Here is a 23,046-nt window from a genome sequence, read left to right as displayed (position 1 = left end):
TGCACGATATGCGTTTTGATGTATGTATAACGGGGTGAGCAAACGGGCCGAAGATTTGTACAGAATTAAGGTTTGATGTCAATGACATGTATTTCATTTGACTTGTAATGACAGGCATTTCAACACCAGGTGGCGCAGTAGGCACAGTGTCTTGATTTTACAGACCCTGAGTCATTTCCAGTTTTCGCTTTTCTTCTACTGGTCAGATCAGAAGCCATCTACAGCAATGTCAAAGAAAAGAAAAGTCAACAGTGAGTGCCGGGTGTTTAACAAAGAATGGACGCCTAAGTACTTCCTCACTGAAGTCCAGTCCAAGGCATAATGTCTTATTTGCCAAGAAACCGTTGCAGTTTTAAAAGAGTACATCATCAGCCGTCACCTTACCACCAAACATGCTAATTACGCCAGCAACCTTTCAAAAAAGGAACGTACAGCTACCGCTGACAGGTTGGTAGCGAGCTTGCAGGCTCAGCAAAACACCTTTATTCGAGCAACTTCCATCCAAGAAGCAAGCTCGAACACGAGTTATTTACTGGCTTTCAAACGAGCAAAGGCCAGCAAGCTTTTCTCCGAAGGGGAGTTTCTTAAAGAGTGCATTGTACAGACAGCAAGTATTTTATGTCCTGAGAGCAAGAACAAATTCGAAAAAAATTAGCTTATCATGCAGGTCAGTGACTCGCCATATTTAAGTAATTGACGAACACTTAACTGGCAAGCGAAACAAAAAAGCGGAGTCATTTACATAATATTTTTTGACACTGGACGAAACCCATGATATAAAGGACACCAGGTTTTAATTTTTATCAGAGGGATTAATGAGAATTTTGAGATAACGGAGGAGTTTCTGAATATAGAATCGCTGAAAGGAAAAAAACGTGGAGAGGATTTATTTAACAGCGTGTCAGCGGTCATACAAAAGCACAAGTTGGTGTTGGAGTACGCTGGCCAACGTTACCACAGATGGATCACCAAATCTGACAGGAAAAAACTTTGGGATGCTCAAGAGAATTCAGGACAAGGTGAAATGGAACCATGTATGATGTTGTCATATATGGATTTTTGCATCTCGCGCTATGAAAATCCTGTCGAGCCATTTCTTTTGGAGAAGAAGCAGGAAGTGACATTTTTTACAGACACCCAGACTGGTGGGTTTGTGTGTTTATACCAGTTTTACCGGCGGGAAAGTAGCTGTTTTTTTCCTGCCTGTTAGCCAAAATGACGTCTGGATTTTGCGCGAACATTCAGGAGGATGGATTGACTCTTCACACTCTCCCAAAAGACTCAGTTCATCGTGAAAAATGGATTGCACAGGTGCAAAGGACGAGAGCTTTGTGGGTCCTAAATGACAGGTTGGTATGTATCAAGCCATAAAAAAATAGTTGGGGGGATGACATATCAGGGTTCATACTCAGTCTGACCAAAAAAATTTAAGGGCTTTTTAGGGGCATTCTTAGGAGCTGACACGAAAAATTTAGGGCTGACACGAAAAAAATTTAGGGCCGACACGAAAAATTTAGGGTCATCGTGGGAAATCAAGAGTAAGGAAAAAAGACTCACCCAATGGTGCCATCAACCGTTCTTGGTTCATCAAATGTTCCAGTACCTCAGTACCTGTGACAGTGATCACCTGTCGCCCCTTGTGGTAGTTCTCATTGATATGACCATTGTCAACGTCTTCACATAACAGTATACAGAAAAACAGATTCTAACTACAATTGCAACTATAATATAACAAATGTCTTCTACTGATGTCTGTTTCAGCACCCCTACTCTAGCTCCTTGAGCCTACCCAGTGCCTCCTCTATTTGTTGCTGCAGAGGTGCCAAAGTGGCTCTCTTGTCCTTTGCTCTGCCTCTGAGTGCATTGGCCTCGGTGATAAACCTCAGATTCCTCTTTTCTTCTGCCCCCTCACACAGTCTGTCAGCCTTCTCAATAAGCGTTGATACGTCAGTCTCTATTCTGGCTTTTTTGGCTTTGAGGCAGTAGAGATGAAAAGTGGGCAGTGATGCCAAATGTCGCCAGGTACGAAGTCTTCCTTTCCCCACAGTGGTAGTTTTTAGCAATGTCACTGTCTGGGAACATGACTGTAAACACTTTCGAATTATTTTCACAAGATTTGTAATTGTAATGGCTGCAGATCACTTTTAAAGTCCACACGATCTCTGCCTTTAACGAGTCCGTCTTCGTGTATTGAACTACGTTCATAAAGCCTGACTTCTGGCTGGACAACTGTAGGTGCGCATTCGGGATCGCAACCGGTTATAACCGGCTTTCGTTTTTTTTTTTAAAACCGAAACCGTAATCGGACTTTTGAAATCGGTTAAAATTTCCGATCATTTCTTACGGTTCCGGTACTCTACATTGCGCTATTTTTTCAACATAATTTCCATTTTTTCAAGTTTCGCTGTTAGAGTAAAGTTGGACTCAAAAGAACATTCAGTTAATTCAAAGAAAAATCAAACATGGCATCGAGGAAACGCTCCAAAGTATGGGAGTAAACTTGTTTTATTGGCAGATATCAAAACACTACTCGCATAACCGGGGGAACTCTGTGGATTTGTCACTCCGGAAGAGCAACAACAAAAACAGTCCGTGCGGGACCCCGCTCCCCAACTCGAGGTCCCGCGGGTGAATTATTTAAACACCACCATGGTGCCGTTTTTTTGCTACAGCTGTTCGGTTAAAACCGGTTATGAAAGTAAGCGTTTTTTTGCAATCCCTAGTGCGCATGCACTGCTAGTACCACTGCCTGAAGTTGATGCTTCACTATCTTGATATTTTAGAAACAGATTCATACCAACGGAAGATGAGAGTCTTCGCCAAATCAGCATGTCTCCTGTTTTTCCAGTGCGACTCCAGCGCTGGCGAGTGAATAGAACAAGTTTGAAGTGGATTCTCTCGCGTATTCCCGGTAACATTGCGGTTTTGGGTTTTTTTGCCAAATGCACAAGACTTGTCCAAGAGGGTTCTACAGAAAGGTCTATACTATTTTACGCAAGGATATGTACACGGAATTAGGATTTTGGACGAGGAGAAAGGAGCCCCTCCAACTGGCTGAAGTAGTTATTCAGCCCGGCATGCCTCCTCCTGAGTACGCTACATACTGTCGTACATACTGTCGGGCGTCTGATGTTAGTGAGAAGTGATCCGCACATCATCTAAATATGGCTCGAAACGATAGGGCAATACTGCCCCGGTCACTTCACTCGATTGTGAGATGTTCTCTTATTCGAAAAAAGCTGTCAGAAGGGGCGTCAGAAAAATCTGAAAATCTCTATTGTCCGTCTCCCATAGCAGGTGGCACAGCATCTTCTAAATGGCGTGTGTGACATCTGTAAATGATGTTTCATACAAAATGGCTGCCACTGGGATGTTGAGTGAGATTTCCGCAACTTTGCGCATGAATGACACCCTCTCTGCTCATTTTTTTCATGTAAACATTGAAGTGAGAATATTATACGTAGTTTTCATAACAATAGCTATTTTAAAATCTATATAAGGATTTCAGTAGACCTTTAAAATTCTGTCTTAACACAAAAAACATGGCCTCCGTCGCGGAGGTCTCTTCACTTCAACTTTAAAATGATTCAAATATAAATAAGGGATGTCCACGACTTTTGTTGACTGGCAGTGAATTTATGCAAGATGCAACACTGAACAAATTATTTGAATTATAATCAAGTTTACAATGGACCTTTTCCGACTGGCGATCTTCAGCGCCGCCCCCCTTGGCTACAGTTGCCATCCCCCACAATCTTCCAAAATGGCGAGTGAACAGAACAAGTTTGAAGTGGATTCTCTCGCGTATTCCCGGTAACATTGCGGTTTTGGGGTTTTTTGCCAAATGCACAAGACTTGTCCAAGAGGGTTCTACAGAGAGGTCTATACTATTTTACGGAAGGATATGTACACGGAATTAGGATTTTGGACGAAGCAGGACGCAATGTCAGAGTTCCAGCGAAACGTTGGCAATCAATGCAAAAAAGTTTGATGCCTCACAAATTTCATATTGAAATCCAACAGGCTAAAATAGTGGAATGGTACTGAACATGTAAAGCAAGCTTTTAACTCGGAAAGATCATTAGTAATATCAATGTAGTCTCTACAAGTGAGTGGGTGTATTCATTTGACTTGGCCCGTAACGGAACCCAGTGCTCCGTCTTAAAAGTCCGATGTGATACAAATAGGCAAATGGACATTTCTCTTGCATGACATCGAGCATTAACGTATCACTAACCCGACTCTTCGACATGAAATACTACACACTTCATTCAGCAGGTCAGTGATACACTAACAAAGTGAAAGTTGTTCTCCTACAATGTATAAAGCACTGATAATAATTAAATCAAACTCAGAGAAGTTACCTCTCCCTTACCTTCGAACATACAACCTTGTGTTTGTTGATTTTGTCTACATTTATTTGTACGAGCGCTCTTCCACACGCCTTAATCCATCGTAGACACTTTGTCAACTGTGTTTTAGGCTTTGGAAAATAAATCAACCGGGCCCCTTGTAACCTGGCCGGATATCTTTCATCAGAATTGCATGTTCCCCAGGCACATCTGAAGACCATTTTGTTGGTAACATTAACTTTTCAAAGCGCACGCGACTGATAACCAGCATTGCTTGTGGGTCATGATCACAAGAGGGGTGTGTCAAGCAAGACAATGCAGCTATCTGATTGGCTATTAATGTACGACTGATTGACAGGTCGGAAAGGTCCGTTATTTGAAGTTTGTATACTTTTTTGGGGGGGACACCCTGAATAACCATTGAAAAGAAAACAAAATGTATCAAAATAAAAGATGAGGTACAAAAAAAGTTTCATGCTTACCTAAAGATGCTCATGGAAGCATAGGAAGACACTTGCACATAGGACTCATCCACAAACACAGTCTTAAAGCAAGAATATGGGTAGCGGCATGTAAGAATTTCTTCATAGAACTCGAAAATCTCATGCAGGTAAGACATTGAATGCTTGAGAAGAGGCAGCAGTTGTGGCAGGCAAAAGTGGGTCACCTGATAGGAGGAAAAAGAACAATAAATAGTCTTCCCGTGCAACAACGCATTTCAATTTACGGGGCCACGCTATTACACTGACTTTTTTTTGTGCGTGTATTTTTTAGTGTAGTAGGATTTTTATAGAGTGTGAATGCGCATTGTATTCTGTATCCTTATTCGCTAAGAGAAAACCTACATTGTGTTCTGCGTCGTGACTGAGCGCTGTCAATCTCCTCCATGGTATTTGGGATGTGTCATGTACGGCAGTGGTCCCCAATGTTTTTTGGACCGTGGACTAATTTAGAGTAGGCATTATTTTTCACAGACCGGCTGTTAAGGTTTTGGCAGGCAGACAGGCATGCACGGGAATAAAAACCTGAAAAGTGGGGCATGAAATATAATTCGGCCCCCATGCATTAATACTTTGTAGCGCCATCTTCAATTACAGCTGCAAGTCGCTTGGGGTATGTCTCTATTGGTTTTGCACATCGAGAAATTCTAGCCTATTCTTCCTTGCAAAACAGCTCAAGCTCAGTGAGGTTGGATTGAGAGTGTTTGTGAACAGCAGTCTTCAGCTCTGCCCACAGATTCTCAATTGAATTCAGGTCTGGACTTTGACTCGGTCATTCTAACACCTGGATACAGTGAAGAAAATAAGTATTTGAACACCCTGCTATATTGCAAGTTCTCCCACTTAGAAATCATGGAGGGGTCTGAAATTTTCATCGTAGGTGCGTGTTCACTGTGTGAGAGATAATCTAAAAAAATACATCCAGAAATCACAATGTATGATATTTTAACGATTTATTTATACAGCTGCAAATAAGTATTTGAACACCTGAGAAAACCAATGTTAATATTTGGTACAGAAGCCTTTGTTTGCAATTACAGAGGTCAAACATTTCCTGTAGTTGTTCACCAGGTTTCTACACACTGTAGGAGGGATTTTGGCCCACTCCTCCAAACAGATCTTCTCTAGATCAGATAGATTTCTGGGCTGTCGCTGAGAATCACGGAGTTTCAGCTCCCTCCAAAGATTTTAAATTGGGTTTAGGTTTGGAGACTGGCTAGGCCACACCAGATCCTTGATATGCTTCTTACGGACCCACTCCTTGGTTTTCCTGGCTTTGTGCTTCGGGTCATTGTCATGTTGAAAGACCCAGCCACGATCCATCTTCAATGCTCTGACTGCGGGAAAGACGTTGTTTCCCAAAATCTCACAATGCATCGCCGCGGTCATCCTCTCCTTAATAAAGTGCAGCCGTCCTGTCCCATGTGCAGAAAAACACCCCCAAAGCAAGATGCTACCACCCCCATAGTAGGGATGGAACTCATCATTCATCTTCTTCCAAAAAGAGGTAGTGGAATTATGACCAAAACGTTTTGTTTTCATCTCATCATAAATGGGTCCAAGCAGGTTGAAACAGCTGGCAGAAGGTGTCTGGTGTGTTATGTGACAGAAGAGTCTCTGCTTGGATGAAAGGCAAACTTTATAAAACAGTGGTGAGGGCAGCCGTTATGAACGGATTAGAGACAGTGGCACTCAAGAGACAACAGATAGGAAAGCTGGAGGTGGCAGAGAGTGAGCAGGTTGGATAGATTACAAATGAGCTCATTAGAGGGACAGCCAAAGTTGGATGTTTTGGAGACAAAGTTCGAGAAAGCAGACTTCAATGGTTTGGAAATGTCCACAGGCAAGAGAGTGAGCATATTCGTATATTGGTAGGTGCTAAGGATGGAGTGTATTTGTATAGCATATTTCATACACGGGGTAACTCAATGTGCTTTACATGATTAAAAGCTTTTGAAAACAAAGAGAAAACATTTAAAATGGGATAAAAACAAAAATAAATACATTTTAAAAAAAGAATTAAAACCACATCCAGTGCAAGTAATATGATTACAAAGTAGAAATACTCTAAAAAGCATGAGGAAAAAAAAGAGTTTTCAACCTGGATTTAAAAAGATTCAGATTTGTGGGTGACCTCACCTCTGTTGGTAATTTATTCTGTTTGTGCGCAGCATAATACCAAAATGCTGCTTCACCATGTTTACGCTGGACAATGCGCACCAGTATTTGACCTGAGTCAGGCGATCTCAGAGGTCTACTGGGTTGGTATGCCTTAAGCATTTCTTTCATGTATTCAGGGCCGAAATAATTTAGTGATTTATAGACTAGTAGCAGAACTTTAAAATGTATTCTCAAGATGACTGGAAGCCAGTGCAAAGACTTTTGGATTGGAGTTATATGCTCTGACCGCTTTGTTCTGGTCAGAGCACGATCTGCAGCATTCTGAAAGAGCTGCAAGAGTGAGAGGAAGACTAAAGAGAAGATTGATGGCTGTTGTGAGGGAGGACATGAGGGCAGTGGGTGTTCGAGAGGAAGAAGCCGGAGATGGAAAAAGATGACACGCTGTGGCGACCCATAGCGGGGACAAGCCAAAAGGAAAAGAAGTAGTTGTAGTTCATTCAGGGAAAAGAGACTGCATATTTTCTACACTACCTTGTGAAAGTATTCAGCCCCCTTAAACTTTTCAACCTTTTGCCATATTTCAAGCTTCAAACATAAAGATATTAAATTACATTTTTTGTCAAGAATCAACAAGTGGGACACAATCCTAAAATGGAACAACATTTTGGGGATATTTTAAACTTTAAACTTTATGTTTGAAGCTTGAAATGTGGCAAAAGGTTGAAAAGTTCAAGGGGGCCGAATACTTTAACAAGGCACTGTAATTTTGAAATAGCAAAAAGGCAAGGACGCTGAGGAGGAATTTACCGCTAGCAACGGCTACTTGCAGATGCTTCCTTTGGAATAGCTAAACGCAGCCTCCCTTCATTCTTCGCCAACCACCTCTCAGTAATGGTAAGTGAAGGATCTTATATTTTTTCATTACACCCATGCATTTTCTGACCCGTTTATCCTCAGAAGCCAACACCATTGGTCATCGTAAATGTTGAATTTTATGGTTAAATCCGATTTACGGTGAAATTCGAATTATGTCGCCAATGTAGGAATGGATCTCGATCGTAGACTGAGGACTCCCTGTACTTATATGATAAATTTATAAAACAGTATAAATTTCTAAGGTTTTATAATTAAAGATTTAATTAACTATTTTTGTCTTTACTTTGCAAAGTACAAATACTGTTCGCATATTTTAAACATTCTGGTATCCACATAAAACTACATCCCCTACTACTTTGCGGTTTTTCACTTTTCGCAGGTGGTTTTGGGCCCAACTGCAAAAAAAATTAGGGATTACTGCATTTATTTTGTTGCTACTTTTTCCTGTTTTAAATGTTTTCCTTCTTTATATTCAAATGCTTTTAATCATGTAAAGCACATTGAGTCACCTTGTGTATGAAATGCCCTATACAAATAAATTTGCATTGCTTTGCTTTGAAAGCGGTCAGAAAAGTAACAACAAGGAATGCAAGGACAATCTCCACCTGAACATGGAGAAGACTAAGGAGAGATCATAATGTATTTCAGGAGAGGGCACACCCATCATCCCCGCTAACCATCAACATTGCTGCAGTAAAGCAGGTGAGCAGCGCCAATTTCCTGGGTGTATATATGTCCAGAGACCTGTCCTTGACCACTAACACCACAGCACAAGCTAAAAAGGATCAAAAGCAGCACTTACTGCGGAAACTGAAAAGAGTGAGAGGCCTGTCCCCAGTCATGATCTCCATTCCTGAGGAATGATCAAGACATCCTGTGGCTGAGCATCACCGTGGAGTACCTGCAAAACCCCCTGCCGCAAGATCCAGCAACACGCTGTGAGAGCATCTGAGAGGATCATCGGTGTCTCTTGCTCTTACCTTCTGGACATTTTTGAAGGCCCGCCTCACCCACAAGGTCACCAGGATCGCTGGTGACCCCACTCACCCATCCCACTCCCTCTTCAAAAACTGCCCACAGAGAGGAGACTGCAGAATCTTTGGGCCAAAACCAGCAGGCTCAAAAATCCATCAGGCAATCAGGATGCTCAATTCCCTCTATGCTTTGCTGCCATTATTATTTTATCTCCTTGGTACCCATCACTATTGACTCGAGACCATATCTCGATAGTAAAAGGCACAATGTACATATTTTGGACAGACCATCTCATTTATATTTTATGTATTCATTTTCAACTCTATTATGGGACTGCAGATCTGAGAGGAATACTATTTCAGGAATGTTGTATGTCATCTATGTCTAACATATCTGACAATAAAGAATTTGAAGTGCTTTGTCTGTCATTTCCTTATCAGTATGCCGCTGGCTGGAATGAGGTTCAATCGTTACCACATTGAAATTTAGTGAATCTGACTGAAGGACCTTTTAATCTGCTTTTTTGAGTTTCAGTTTCAGAGAGTGTGGCAGCTTGCAAAGGGCATAAAGACAGCTGGCCATCTCGTAATCTCTCTCCTTCCCCTCCCACTGTCACTTTTTTGTATTATTTGTATCTTTGTATTAAAAACCAAGATTGCCTTCCTGAATTATTCTATCACAAAAAGACTTGCCAAAACAGGTTAGGTTCACTGAGCCAGTTACTACAGCGACTGAGTCGGAATTCCTCTTCCCCACCTCTTTGGAACTAATTGAACCAACTTTCCCTCTTTTTAGGGACAACTTCCTGCGAGTTTTCACAATGTGCTTGGTTCAATACCCCCCTGTTGTTTGGTATCACAAAGAACCGTGTGTTCCTCATCGGTGATTCATCACTATCGATTAGCAGAGGTCTCTCCCTTATCAGCACGTTTTAACTGCATTAGCAGAGCCCTTGTGTCTCTCCAAGGGTTCGAAAACAGTCAAGGGTTTTGTGGAGCAGAGTGGGAGTATACTTGGGTTAACAATTTCAAAAGTCTTGTCTTGAGGTCCTCGGGTAAAGGGGTTAATTCAATTACTTTCTCCTCCGATAAAGACCAGAGCTTGATATGCGGCCCTACAATGATTCTCTAAAGTATCTGGGATGAGACGAGAGAAGATGTTTGTGTAATCTTTACCAAATGTAGTTACAGAGTTCTTTGGGGCCATCTCCCACACTACAAGTTTTAACTGCACAATCTAGAATGAATAATCATTTTAACAGTTGTCACTGTATATAATTTGCTTCTGAGGGGTTTCTGGTTCATACTCACAACCAAGGTGTCCTGTAGCAAGACAACAAATACCTTCAAGTGTGTATTCTATTGTGATGAATTAAATAGAGATGCCAACTTTAGTGAATATGTAGAGAGTATAAAATGTATAAGATTCCACTGCTTTACCTGGCTTAATTACTTAATTACTCTACCAAATTCTCAAACGCAAATATCTAGATTTATTTTCATTCTGCTAGTCTCACACACTTAATAGGTACTGATGGGGGTTTATTTACAGCAATTAGGACCTGATGCCACAATAGACCTGAAAATGGAAAAAGGGTTTCAAGTGTTTCGAATTCCACATCTTTTAAAAAACTTTCTCCCTGCAAAGTATGTACACATTGCTGGAGATCATGAAAATATTGATATTTAAAATTACAATATTATACAACTGTTGAATCACAAATACTACCGCAAATACTAGAATTATTTTTCCCAACTGTGAAAATATCAGTGGTCCATCCAAAAGGTAAATATTTCAAAAGAAGACATATCGTACATTGTATGTATATTTTAACATTCAAAAACAACAGCAAACTCACCTCATGCATGTAGGGGTCAACAAGGATTTCAAAGGGCCCTACAGCCAGGGAAATGTTGGGAGCCGCAGTTGGGATAGGTAAGACATAGTGGAAAGTTTTTTTCCTCATGTCATGCGTGTATATTGTCTCGACTAGGTCACCACATGACACTGCAACCATGGTGGAATCTATGGTGAACTCAAGCTTCCACGTACACAGCTCTGAGTAGGAATCCACACAAGGGAACCAGAACCTTGCGAAAAGGTCAAATAAGATGATTAATTTCATATTTAAAAAATAGTAAAATGTTTGTTTCAGCTCTGCTTCAGTCAGTTCACCAAACAAATGTCTTTCCTTTCAGTGAGACCTTGGTTCATGAAGGTATTCCATAACATACATTGTACATTTTCCTCAGACCAATAGTTTAAACACATTGATCATTTTACACTTCAGAATACGAGAGTCCCGGGATGCACATGTCATGGAAACTATGTGTCCCTGCCCTAGAACAACGAGTCCCTGTAACTTAAGGGTTCCCCAACTTTCTTTGCAGCACCCCCTTTTTGGGAGATAACATTTATTTGAAAATCAAGACGAAAAATAAGACAGATCTGGTGACTATACTGTAAACAGTGGTACCTTTACTTGAATGAAAGTGTAAACTAACGAAAGGTTCAGGTTACAAAAAGCCTTCCAGGAAACTATTTGTCTTCACTTACGAAAGGAATTCAGGATACGAAAGGAAAAAAATGGCAGTGGATTAAATAAAATGTAAACATCTGGACTGTATCTTGGTTTAAAAGCGGTACTATTTACCTGTAAAGTGCGTTTCTACTTACGAAAGTTATACGTTACGAAACAACTTCCGGAACAGATTAATTGCGTAAATCGAATTACATTCTCAAGAATCACACTTGTTAGAATACAAACATGGCAGCCCCTGTAAGTAGATGTTGTGTTTTAAGCTCATTAATTTGGACATTAAAGTAAACAGCAAAAAAATAAGGAACATGTGAACATTTATCTATGTAAACTACCTCATGATTTGTACCTAAAAAAATTATTATGAATACCGAGTGGAGTTATGGTGTCCGAAGGAGAACACGTGGGCACCTCTCTCTGCCAAACTGCCTTCCAAATCATGGATAACAAAGTGGAGACCTCCTTTAGGCTGGTCCAGGGAAAATTCAATATATACCTTTAAAAGATGTGAATCTAAAGATAAAAGCGCACAATAAACAGAAAAATCATTAACAGTAGACAAACGTTTTGTGACAAACTTGGGTAACTGTCATTCAGGATGAGATTACATTGGTGAGTACATTGGTACCTCTACTTACAAACATCTCTAGTGATGAAAAATTCAGGATACGAAAAGAAAAAATAGGCACCGGATTCCCCAAATTCTACCAAACATAAACACCCAGTATCTTAGTTTGTGTGGTGTGATAGAGCTGCTCTCCCACTGACAATCACCGTCGCATCTTCCTGGCATTTCGCTGGCTAGGAGGGTTGTTATTCTTTACATCGTCTGCACAAAATATAATCCACCTGCGTGCTTCTACCTCCGCTCTTGTAGGTCACTATATGTTCCTCCCTCTTCTGGAAATAAGTGTTCACTACAGCCATCTCCATCCTTTTTGCAAGCATCATTTTGAAAGCATCATATAAGGTAGGGTAACAAATTGCCCCAGCGGAAAATAAATAAATGGGTAAAAAATTATTAAAAAAAAATAAATAAAACAAAACACCACAGCAGATTTATAAAAATTTTTGCAAGTTAAATAAGTTTTATATATTGTGTTAAGTTAAGGATGCTGAACTGAATTTGAAGTTATTATTTATTGGTTTTATTTCATTTTATTTTCCACAATCAAAATGTGCAATAAGTCAGTCAAAAATGTTTACCGTTTACACAAGGATTTTTTTAATTTCAGGCAAATTGATGCGCTCAAAATCATTTCTGTTACAGAATAAAAAATTATTATAAAAATTATTCTTTGTTCTAGGTTGAAGTATATTTCTAATTTATTTTTGTTTTCTCTAATGTTACTTATATTCACAGCGGAGAACTTGCTAGTGGGGGCGTAACAGAAAATAATTGAGAAGCACTTCCTTAGATTAATGGATATGGCTGACCTAGAGTCTAACCCCCTTAACTGTTTTACTCTGCTATATTGAAGTCATTTGCTAAAATCATGTAAGTTAATTTTTTTCCCCTCAATGTACACACCAGTCACTCACATTTGACGAGCACGCCTTCGCGCTCGCAAATTTGCACAGTCGAGCACGAAAAATCACGTACGTAAAATTTGTTGCGAGTAAAAAAAATACATATTGAAAGACATCGCTTATTTTGTGTAGTCTTGACATTAATTTACGTGTTTATTTCATAAATGGAAACTAAACAAGCCTGCTCCTAAACAATCACTCTTCACCCGGAAACAGGAAATGCAAGTTAACCATACTGAGCATGTCCGGAAGTGATGCCAAAAGTGCATGTTCAGAGCTTCTTCATGTACTGCATGTGCATTTACATTGAAAGTCATCAACATAATGAGCCATGTCAAAGAAAATTCAGTTACACCAGGGGTGCTCAAGACGTCGACCGTGAGGCAGTTTTGGTTGATCGTGTGACGGCCTGCCCAAAAAAAAAAAAAAAAAAAAAAAAGACGTTCGACTATCATCCACCTCGTCGCTTGAGTCAGGTGTGGCCAATACGTTGAGCGCACGCAAGTAAAGGCGTGTTCTAGCAATCCAGCCTCCTATTTACGGCAGTCGCGGCGATGTGCATGTGCATTGCCACCTCCCACCCCGCTAACTATAATAAGTATGAGATTGTGATTTACTTTGATTTGATCTAAGTTCTAACTTAGTTCTAACATTTTCCCTGTGGTATGCATTATCTTGAAGTTGAAAACATCTCCGCTCTACATGCTTCAGGAAGATATAGATCATCTAACTGCTATCTTTCATCTATGGATTGACAGATACCGCCGTAAATTATGCTAGATTATAAAAATACATCACAATTGCCGACAGGAATGTTTGTTACAACGTATCGCGAGCTTGTTGCCAATAACTCCGATTATGTTGAACTAAACTTTAAACATTTTCAAAACATTGCGTGTATAGACCGTACGTATTTATTCCTTGGCAGGCCAGTGCATTTAACTTTTCTTCAGATAAAATTTGTCAGGTCAAGTATTTTTATTGATGAAAATTTTTAAATACCGTTTTATATCACGTTCTACTAATATCAGTTGAAATGGGAAATTATCATTTCTGAGTTTGAAACGTTTTAATATTTTAGTTATGTATTTTTTAATTTTAATTTACAGTGATGTTATATTAATCCAGTAAGTTATTTTAAGGTTTTGAGATTCCATCCCTAATCACCACTGCAACTTTATCTGTGTGCATGAGTGGCCGTAACATTTTTTCAAATGTGAGTGACTGACACATAACCTAAGATTGATGGAAAAAAATGTGAATTTCTAGCTGATTAAAAAGGAAAAACTAATATCACACAGCCATAAGTTTTCAGAATGTTTGTTTTTACACTCAAAAATTAACTTGAGTGCTGTCCATTTCTTCTGATGATACTTAAAGGTCAAGTGTCATCCTTATAAACATTCTAAAATAGATATTGTAATGATAAATACATAGAACATTATTCACTTCAATGTTTATACCAAAAAATAAATATGAGCGGACAGCGCGTCATCCATGTGCAAAGTTGCGGAAAAGTCATTCGACAACATCCAAATGGTCATCATATTGGCTGCATCCCCTGTCCGTGACGTCACCCGGACATTCGTCATTGAAAACATGCAGTGGACCCTACTATGGGAGATGAACACGCGCTTTCTGACACAGAAGCTCTTTTCGAAGAAGAGAACATCACACAACCGAGTGTCTCCAAAACATCCAACTTTGGCTGTTCCTCTAATAAGCTAAGAATATTTCTAATCCTATCCAACCTCCGCACTCGTGGCGAGAAACTCAACATCTTCATTTCTGCCACCTCCAGCTCTACTTCGTGTTGTCTCGAGTGCCACTCTCTCTAATCCGGACATAACGGCTGGCCTCAACACTGTTTTATAAACTTTGCCCTTCATCCCAGCAGAGACTCTTCTGTCACATAACACACCAAACACCTTCCGCCAGCTGTTCCACCTGCTTATACCGGTTTCTTCACTTCCTTACTAAACTCACCATTGCTCTGGATTGTTGACCCTAAATATTTGAAGTCGTGCACCCTCGCCATCTCTTCTCCCTGGAGCCTCACTCCTCCTCCTCCACCCCTCACATTCATACACATATTCTGTTTTACTTCGGCTAATCTTCATTCCTCTCCTTTCCAGTGCATGCCTCCATCTTTCTAATTGTTCCTCCGCCTTCTCCCTGCTTTCACTGCAAATCACAATATCATCTGCGAATATCATAGTCCAAGTGGAATCCTATCTAACCTCATCTGTCAGCCTATCCATTACTACCGCAAACAGGAAGGGGCTCAGCGCGAATCATTGATGCAGTCCCACATTCACCTTAAATTCTACTGACACACCAACGCCACACCTCACCGGTGTTCTTCTGCCCTCATACATGTCCTGTACTATTCTAACATATTCCTCTGCCACACTACACTTACGCATGCAAGTACCACAGTTCCTCTTCTTGGTACTCTGTCATGGGCTCTCTCAAGATCCACAAAAACACAATGTAGCTCCCTCTGACCTTCCCTGTACGTTTCGACTAGCATCCTCAAGGAAAATAATGCATCTGTGGTACTTGTTCTAGGCATGAAACCATACTGTTGCTCACTGATACTTCTGTCCTGAGCCTAGCCTCCACTACTCTTTCCCATAACGTCATTGTGTGACTCAACTTTATTCCTCTATAGTTCCCACAGCTTTGAACATCACCTTTGTTCTTAAAAATGGGAATTAGCACACTTTCCTCAATTCTTCAGGCTTCTTCTCACCAGCGAGTATTCTGTTGAATAAATTGGTCAAAAACTCCACAGCCACCTCTCCAAATTGCTTCCATACGTCCACAGGTATGTCATTAGGACCATCTGCCTTACCATTTTTCATCCTCCTGAGTGCCTTTCTAACTTCCCCCTTACTAATCATTGCCACTTCCTGGTCCTTCACACTTGTCTCTTCTACTCTTCTCTCTCATTTTCTTCATTCATCAACTTCTCAAAGTATTTTTTCCATCTATTTAGCACACTACTTGCACCAGTCAACACATTTCCATCTCTACCCTTAATCACACTTACCTGCTGCACATCCTTTCCATATCCATCCCTCTGTCTGGCCAACCTGTGGACATCCTTTTTCCTTCTTTCGTGTCCAACCCGGTGTACATGTCATCATATGCCTCTTGTTTAGCCTTTGCTACCTCTACCTTCACCCTAAACCGCATCTCAATGTATTCCTTTCATCTCTCCTCAGTCCACTCAGTGTCCCACATCTTCTTCGCTAATCTCTTTATTTGTATGACTTGTATTTTGGGGTTCCACCACCAAGTCTCCCCTTTCCTACCAAAAGACACACCAAGTACCCTACTGCCTGTCTCTCTGATCACCTTGGCTGTAGTAGTCCAGTCTTTCGGGAGCTGCTCGGGCCCATCGAGAGCCTGTCTCACCTCTTTCCGGAAGGCCGCACAAGATTCTTCCTTTCTAATTATCCACCACATGGTTCTCTGCTTTACCTTTCTCTTCATAATCTTCCTACCCTCCAACAGAGTTATCCAACCTAAGCTGTCGAGCTACACTGTCCCCTCCCACTACCTTAATGTCAGTAAACTCCTTCAGATAATCGTTTGCACAAAATAAAATCCACCTGCATGCTTCTACCGCCGCTCTTGTAGCTCACTCTATGTTCCTGCCTCTTCTGGAAAAAAAGTGTTCACTACAGCCATTTCCATCTTTTTTGCAAAGTCCACCACCATCTGTCCCTCAAAGTTCCTTTCCTGGATGCCGTACATACCCAACACTTCTTCATCCCCCCCTGTTTCCTTCACCAACATGGCCATTACAATCTGCACCATTCACAACTCTCTCTCTGTCTGGGATGCTCAGAACTACTTCATCTAGTTCCTTCCAGAATTTCTCTTTCAACTCTAGGTCACATTCTACCCGTGGGGCATAGTCGCTAATCACATATACATAACACCTTCGATTTAAGATTTCAGCCTCAACACTCGATCTGATGCTCTTTTCACCTCCAAGACATTCTTAGGCAGCTCTTCCTTTCAAATAACCCCTACTCCATTTCTCTTCCCATCTACTCCATAGTAAAATAGTTTAAACCCTGCTCCTAAACTTCTAACCTTACTACCTTTCAACTTGCTTACTTTGAAGCACAATATATTAACCTTTCTCCCAATCATCATGCCAACCAACTCCTGAGCTTTTCCTGTCTTAGTCCCAACATTTAAAGTCCCTACTCTCAGTTGTAGGCTCTGTGCATTCTTTTTCTTCTTCTGCTGACGAATCCAGTTTCCTCCTTTCTTTGTCTTTGACCCACAATAGCTGGATTTCCACGGACGCCCTGCAGGTTAGCAGTGGTGGGGGCGGGTTTTGTTAACCTGAGCCACGAACAATCCGGTATGGGATTCTTTGGATGAACGCTCATATTTGTTTGGCATAGTTTTATGCCGGATGCCCTTCCTAATGCAACCCTCTGCATTTTTCCGGGCTTGGGACCGGCCTACAAATTGCACTGGCTTGTGCCCCCATAGGGCTGGATTACACAACACAAGACACTATTACTGTTAGATGTATCAATATTGTGAGCAAACACACAAACATTGAAGGCTCCCGTATGGCACCTACATCAAATCACCATTTCCAAACATGAGAGGAAAACTTGGGGTGGGGCTACAAAGGCAGTATTACGAAAAGAACGATGGATAACTATAACCATTCATACAGAAACTATGAGAAAAGGAGAGGATAAAGGCCTGACGAATGATGAAAGGCGTGGGGGGAAAATGCAAAAGAGGGAAAGAAATGGAAAAAAACCGAGTTAAAAAACAAAGCAAGCGCATCCAGTGTAAGAATTATCATTGAAAAATGGCAAAAAGCTAAAAATCAGGAGAAAAAGTAATAGTTGGCAATCAAAACAATCACTGTTGGGCCTGACATCACCTCTGTAGGCAACGTTTTCGATTTCAAATGTGATGGAGTAGAGAATAAATCATGTTTCCTCAACTTTACAGGGCGCTAGAGACCGCAAAATAATTGTCTGGCGTGAGTGAGAGAACGCAGCAGGAAAATGCAGACACTGAATCAGAATTAGGAAAATGCAGGATGCCCGGGCGAGAAAGCAGATTTGGCATTTGGCGAAGAGAATCCAGCCCTATGGGGGCACAAGGCAGTGCAATTAGATGTCCGATCCCAAGCCAGGGTAAATGCAGAGGGATGCGTCAGGAAGGGCATTCGGTGTAAAACTGTGCCAAACAAATATGAGCGTTCATCTAAATAATACCATACCGGATCGGTTGTGGCCCGGGTTAACAACGGCCGCCCCCTCACCACTAACCTGCAGGGCGTCGGTGGAAATTCAGCTACAGTGGGTCGAAGACAAAGAAGAGGAGGAAAGCAGATTCGTCGGCAGAAGAAGAGGAATAGACAGACCATATAACTGAGTATATGGACCATGACAGCAAAAGCTCAGGAGTTGGTTGACATGATGATTCGAAGGAACATTGATACAGTGAAGAAAATAATTATTTGAACACCGTGCTACATTGTAAGTTCTCCCACTTGGAAATCATGGGGGGGGTCTGAAATTTTAATCATGGGTGCATGTTCACTGTGAGAGAGATAATCTCGAAAAAAAAAAAAATGTAGAAATCACTGTGTGATTTTTTTAACGATTTATTTGTGTGATAGAGCTTCAAATAACTCTTGGAACACCTTAGAAAACCAATGTTAATATTTGGTACAGTAGCATGTGATTGTGCAATGACAGAGGTCAAAACATTTCTGTAGTTGTTCACCAGGTTTCCACACGCTGCCGGAGGGATTTTGGCCAACTCCTCCAAACAGATCTTCTCTAGATCAGACAGGTTTCTAGGCTGTCGCTGAGAAACACAGTTTCAGCTCCCTCCAATGATTTTCTATTGGGTTTAAGTCTGGAGACTGGCGAGGCCACGCCAGAACCTTGATATGCTTCTTATGGAGCCACTCCTTGGTTTTCCTGGCTGTATGCATTGGATCATTGTCATATTGAAAGACACAGCCACGACCCATCTTCAATGGCCTGACTGAGGGAAAGAGGTTATTCCCCAAAATATCACAATACGAGGCCACTGTCATCCCCTCCTTAATACAGTGCACCTGTCCCATGTGCAGAAAAACACCACCAAAGCACTCACGCTTCACAGTAGGGATGGTGTTCTTGGGGTGGAACTTATCATTCGTCTTCCTCCAAACACGATTCATGGAATTATGACCAAAAAATTCAATTTTGGTCTCATCTGACCACAAAACATTCTCCCACGACTCCTCTGTATCATCTAAATAGTCGTTGGCAAACTTAAGATGGGCCTTGACATGTGCTGGTTTAAGGAGGAGAACCTTCTGTGCCATGCATGATTTCAAACCATGACGTCTTAGTGTATTACCAACAATCACCTTGGAAACGGGCATATCTTAGTGCAAACACAGTCTGGTTAAGCTTCGGCCGCAAGCCGGCAACAAAGCGACACGTTTGTGCAGTCGGATCATCACTAAATATCTCTCAACAAAGAATAAGTGTGTCAATCGTTCACACGTAGCAATGTCATGCTAGCGAAGAACTTTGAATTCATTTATACGAGACATGTATTGAAAATCAAATATAAGGCATACCTTCGTGCAAACATATCTGTTCCGGTTGATATTAGACGGATTTAGTTGATGATGCGGTCTTCCACAAAGTTTGATCCATCGAAGGCATTTTTCGTACTGGGTCTTCGGTTTTGGAAAGGGTACGACTCGAACTCCACCAACTAGCCTTTCAGGATACCTGTCGTCACTATTACAAAGTCCGTGACTACACCTCTTAACCATATTTTTTGTTAAATAACCCAAATACGCGATAAAACGTAAGCAAAACCTATACTGGACCATGCAATGTTGTCTGAGAAAATGGCGGGAACAAAAAGGGGCGTGGTTTATGCAGATCTCTGGCCTCTGATTGGTCAGTGAACCAATAATAATTGCGCAATATCCACGGAGGGATCAATTGAGCAGCTCTGGTGAAACCTGAAAATGGCTGCCCACTAACATTTACCATTCAAACTGACAGAACTTTAGAGGATCCAAAAATCCCAAAATATCTTTTGCATTATTTCCCACAAGAGTCATGGCTGTATTAGCTCAAAATGGTGCTTCTACTAAACACTGCAAAAAGGGTCAGAATAATTATGGCTATGTGATATTTCTATTTTTTTTAATAAATTACACAAATTTTTAAAATTCTTTTTTTTTTTTTAAATTTTAAAATGGGGTGGTGTGTGTATATTAATGAGGAAAATAATTAACTTAAATGGCTTCAGCAAACGGCTATAAAAAAAACTGAATTATTTTAAGGGGAATACTTTCCATACCCCCTGTATGTATGTTTAAGTCATTTTAAATGATCAGTGAACAGTGACACATTTTTCCACATTTCTTTTAGGCTTCCATTCCAAGAAGAATTAAGTGTTTAGATTTGTATTTGTAATTGTATTTTGGAGTGAGCTGTGTGGGGATTGCCACATAAAATCTATTTACGGAAATACAGTAGTGAGAAAATATCTCATATAGAATGTTCACCTTTTCAATTTCTCAAATTCAATAAGGTAACAAAATTTAGATTTAGGCATACACAGTGGTTTAGTCTTGATTGCCTCACCATCTCCTTGTTTCCAGAGTTCAGAAGGAACTTTGATGACCAACTCCCCATGTCCTGCATCTGGGTCCACAGCACTCACAGCCGCAGTATAGGCACTGGAAAAGTAGTTCAGATTCCTTCTGTTGAAAAGAATATTAAAAGCATTCATCTGGTTAAAATATATATACACCGTATTTTCGTGAGTATATAATGCGCCCTGAAGAATAATGCGCATCCTCAAAGTTGACCTAAAAAAAGAAAAAAATCTGGAAAACCCTTCTACTAATGTACAATGCGCACCACCAATTTGCTGCTACCCATGTGCTCAAAATATTGGGAATTATATTTTGTTAGGTTTGTACTTGTATTGCTTTTCAAAAAACTGTCTGTACAACAGTCATTAATAATAATAATCATTGTGCACGTTCTGATGTAGCCGAAATATAATCTCGGGACAGGCCACAGGACACGGTTGTCCTGGTCCCTGTAATCGTCAGAACAGAATCACTCAACCAACTAAAATAAATGCTCAATGATGGCATAACATTTTCTTAATAGTGTTGATAACACATATTACAGTCTTAAATAAATATTTAACACTGTTTTTGACGTAAACATTTTTTGCAATAAATATTTGCGCAAAAAACGTTTGTGCGTACTGCAGTTTCTCCTCTACATTACACATCCTTGGCCAAGACTTCAAAAGCATCATCTGGCTCATCGCCAATCTGAAAAATATCCATCGTAGCTACCTTTGGTGACTTAGGTCCAGTTCTGGTGCCTCCTGAATTCATGAACAGTGATCCTAGTTTGCTCCCACAGCATGTCATCCTCTGTGCCATCCATGGCGTTTGTAGGGAAATATTTCTTGAATCCCAAGAGTTTTGGTTCCGCAGCGCAGCCTCTCGCCCACCTAATGCCACAGCTTTCCTATGGCATCAGGTGGGTAAAAAAACAACGTGAGGTCAAACTACATAGAAACGATGGTAATGGGCACATTAAAAAAAAAAAAAAGAAACAAAAAAAAAAAGAAAATCGCCCATTTAAATTGTGTGCGCACTCCCGTTTTTTTATGTACGCTCATATTAAGTAGTTTGAGTTCACGTTGTTTTTACACCCACCTGAAGCCATTGAGGCGAGCTATCGTTGTTTCGGACTGCGGCACTACTTCCAGTGTGGCGGCGTCATCGGCACGAGAGATGACTTCTTTTTAAAGCAGCTGCACAACTTGCCGTTGTAGTAGACATTTTTCTGTCTTGGTTTAAGTTAAAACAAACTCACAGCCAGTCGTTTCTAATTTTTGGTGCAGTAACAAACGAGCGACGCTGACAATCGTAAAATGCAAGCTCCCCTAGGAGGTCGTAGTGGTCAGGTTGGGGGAGCACATTACAGTAATAAATATAAGTGTGTAAAATAAGACATCGAATATCATATTGAAATGTATATGTATCTCTTTTATTTAACCACTCTATGTACCTGTATACAACTATACAATGTGATTGTATTTTTTATTTTTCATCCATACCTAAATATAATGGGCTCTATTAACTTTTCGAAAATATTTTTGGAAAAATGTGTGCATTATTTTTGAGAAATTACGGTATATATGCATACTGGCATGGCAAATTTAAATATCAGTGGTATTAATTTTTTTTGTACTTGTAATTACAAAGCAGTGATAGTGCAAGCTAGCAAAAAGAAAGCAACACTAGCTACCGGAGGAATCCTGGATGAGAAAGCTTCAGAGCAAAGTATTCCCAAGGAATAAGCCTGAAGTCTATCTTTTACTTGATTCCATGAAATCTTCAGGACCACAGGTGCGGTTGACAAACACTTCCTTCTAAACCTTTGCTTCTCAAAAGCACAAACACTCCAGTCAATTGAGCCTGAGCGCACACTACACTTGTTCACAAAGATGAACCTCGCCCTTACTTTGGTTGTGAATGACTGAATAATTCAGGGAAGCACCTTTTATAACCAATCATGGCACCCACCTCTTCCCAATTAGCCTGTTCACCTATGGGATGTTCCAAACGAGTGTTTGATGAGCAATCCTCAACTTTCTTAGTCCTTTTTGCCAACTGTCCCATCTTTTTTGGAACGTGATGCAGCCCAAAAAGTCGTTCATGATCATTGATCATGATCATACTCAATTAAATATACAGTTAAAGCCAGAACTTTATACATTCTGTGTAAAAACTTTTTTTTTGTCTGTTTCTGTCTGTAGTCAAATCAGACAAAATCTCTCTTGTTTCTGGTACAGAGTGCAGCTGGACAAAGCTAACTGTGTAAGAGAGTGGAAATGAACCAGTGCATTATCATATTTTTTAATCTTTTCTATCTCTCAGTTCTGTAACACAGTTATTCGATACTTACACATCAGTCAGTGGTAATAACTAATGACTTGTTCTTTTTCCTCAATTTACAATTTTTTTTTATTTTTGTAATGAAACCGGACAAAGAAAATATTGCTTTATTTATTTTGTCTGAAAATGATTTGCCAGATCATA

The 23,046-nt window shown here is 40.4% G+C and overlaps 1 protein-coding gene across 10 annotated transcripts in view; it reads right to left on the bottom strand.

Moving 5' to 3' along the window:
- Window positions 1-23,046, bottom strand: part of taf2 (TAF2 RNA polymerase II, TATA box binding protein (TBP)-associated factor) — a 172,836-nt gene that overhangs the window by 122,927 nt on the left and 26,863 nt on the right. For all 10 annotated transcript variants that reach the window (XM_061819042.1, XM_061819045.1, XM_061819040.1 and 7 more), the window contains 4 exons: window positions 20,558-20,676; window positions 11,735-11,876; window positions 10,683-10,914; window positions 4,835-5,019 (listed from right to left, as the gene is read on the bottom strand). In XM_061819042.1, the coding sequence (XP_061675026.1) occupies window positions 4,835-5,019; window positions 10,683-10,914; window positions 11,735-11,876; window positions 20,558-20,676 (678 nt within the window). The remainder of the gene's footprint in view (window positions 1-4,834; window positions 5,020-10,682; window positions 10,915-11,734; window positions 11,877-20,557; window positions 20,677-23,046) is intronic.

The sequence above is a fragment of the Syngnathoides biaculeatus genome, chromosome 5 (assembly GCF_019802595.1).
Source record: "Syngnathoides biaculeatus isolate LvHL_M chromosome 5, ASM1980259v1, whole genome shotgun sequence".
In the NCBI taxonomy this organism is placed as follows: domain Eukaryota; kingdom Metazoa; phylum Chordata; class Actinopteri; order Syngnathiformes; family Syngnathidae; genus Syngnathoides; species Syngnathoides biaculeatus.
This window is presented reverse-complemented; position numbering and strand designations above follow the sequence as displayed.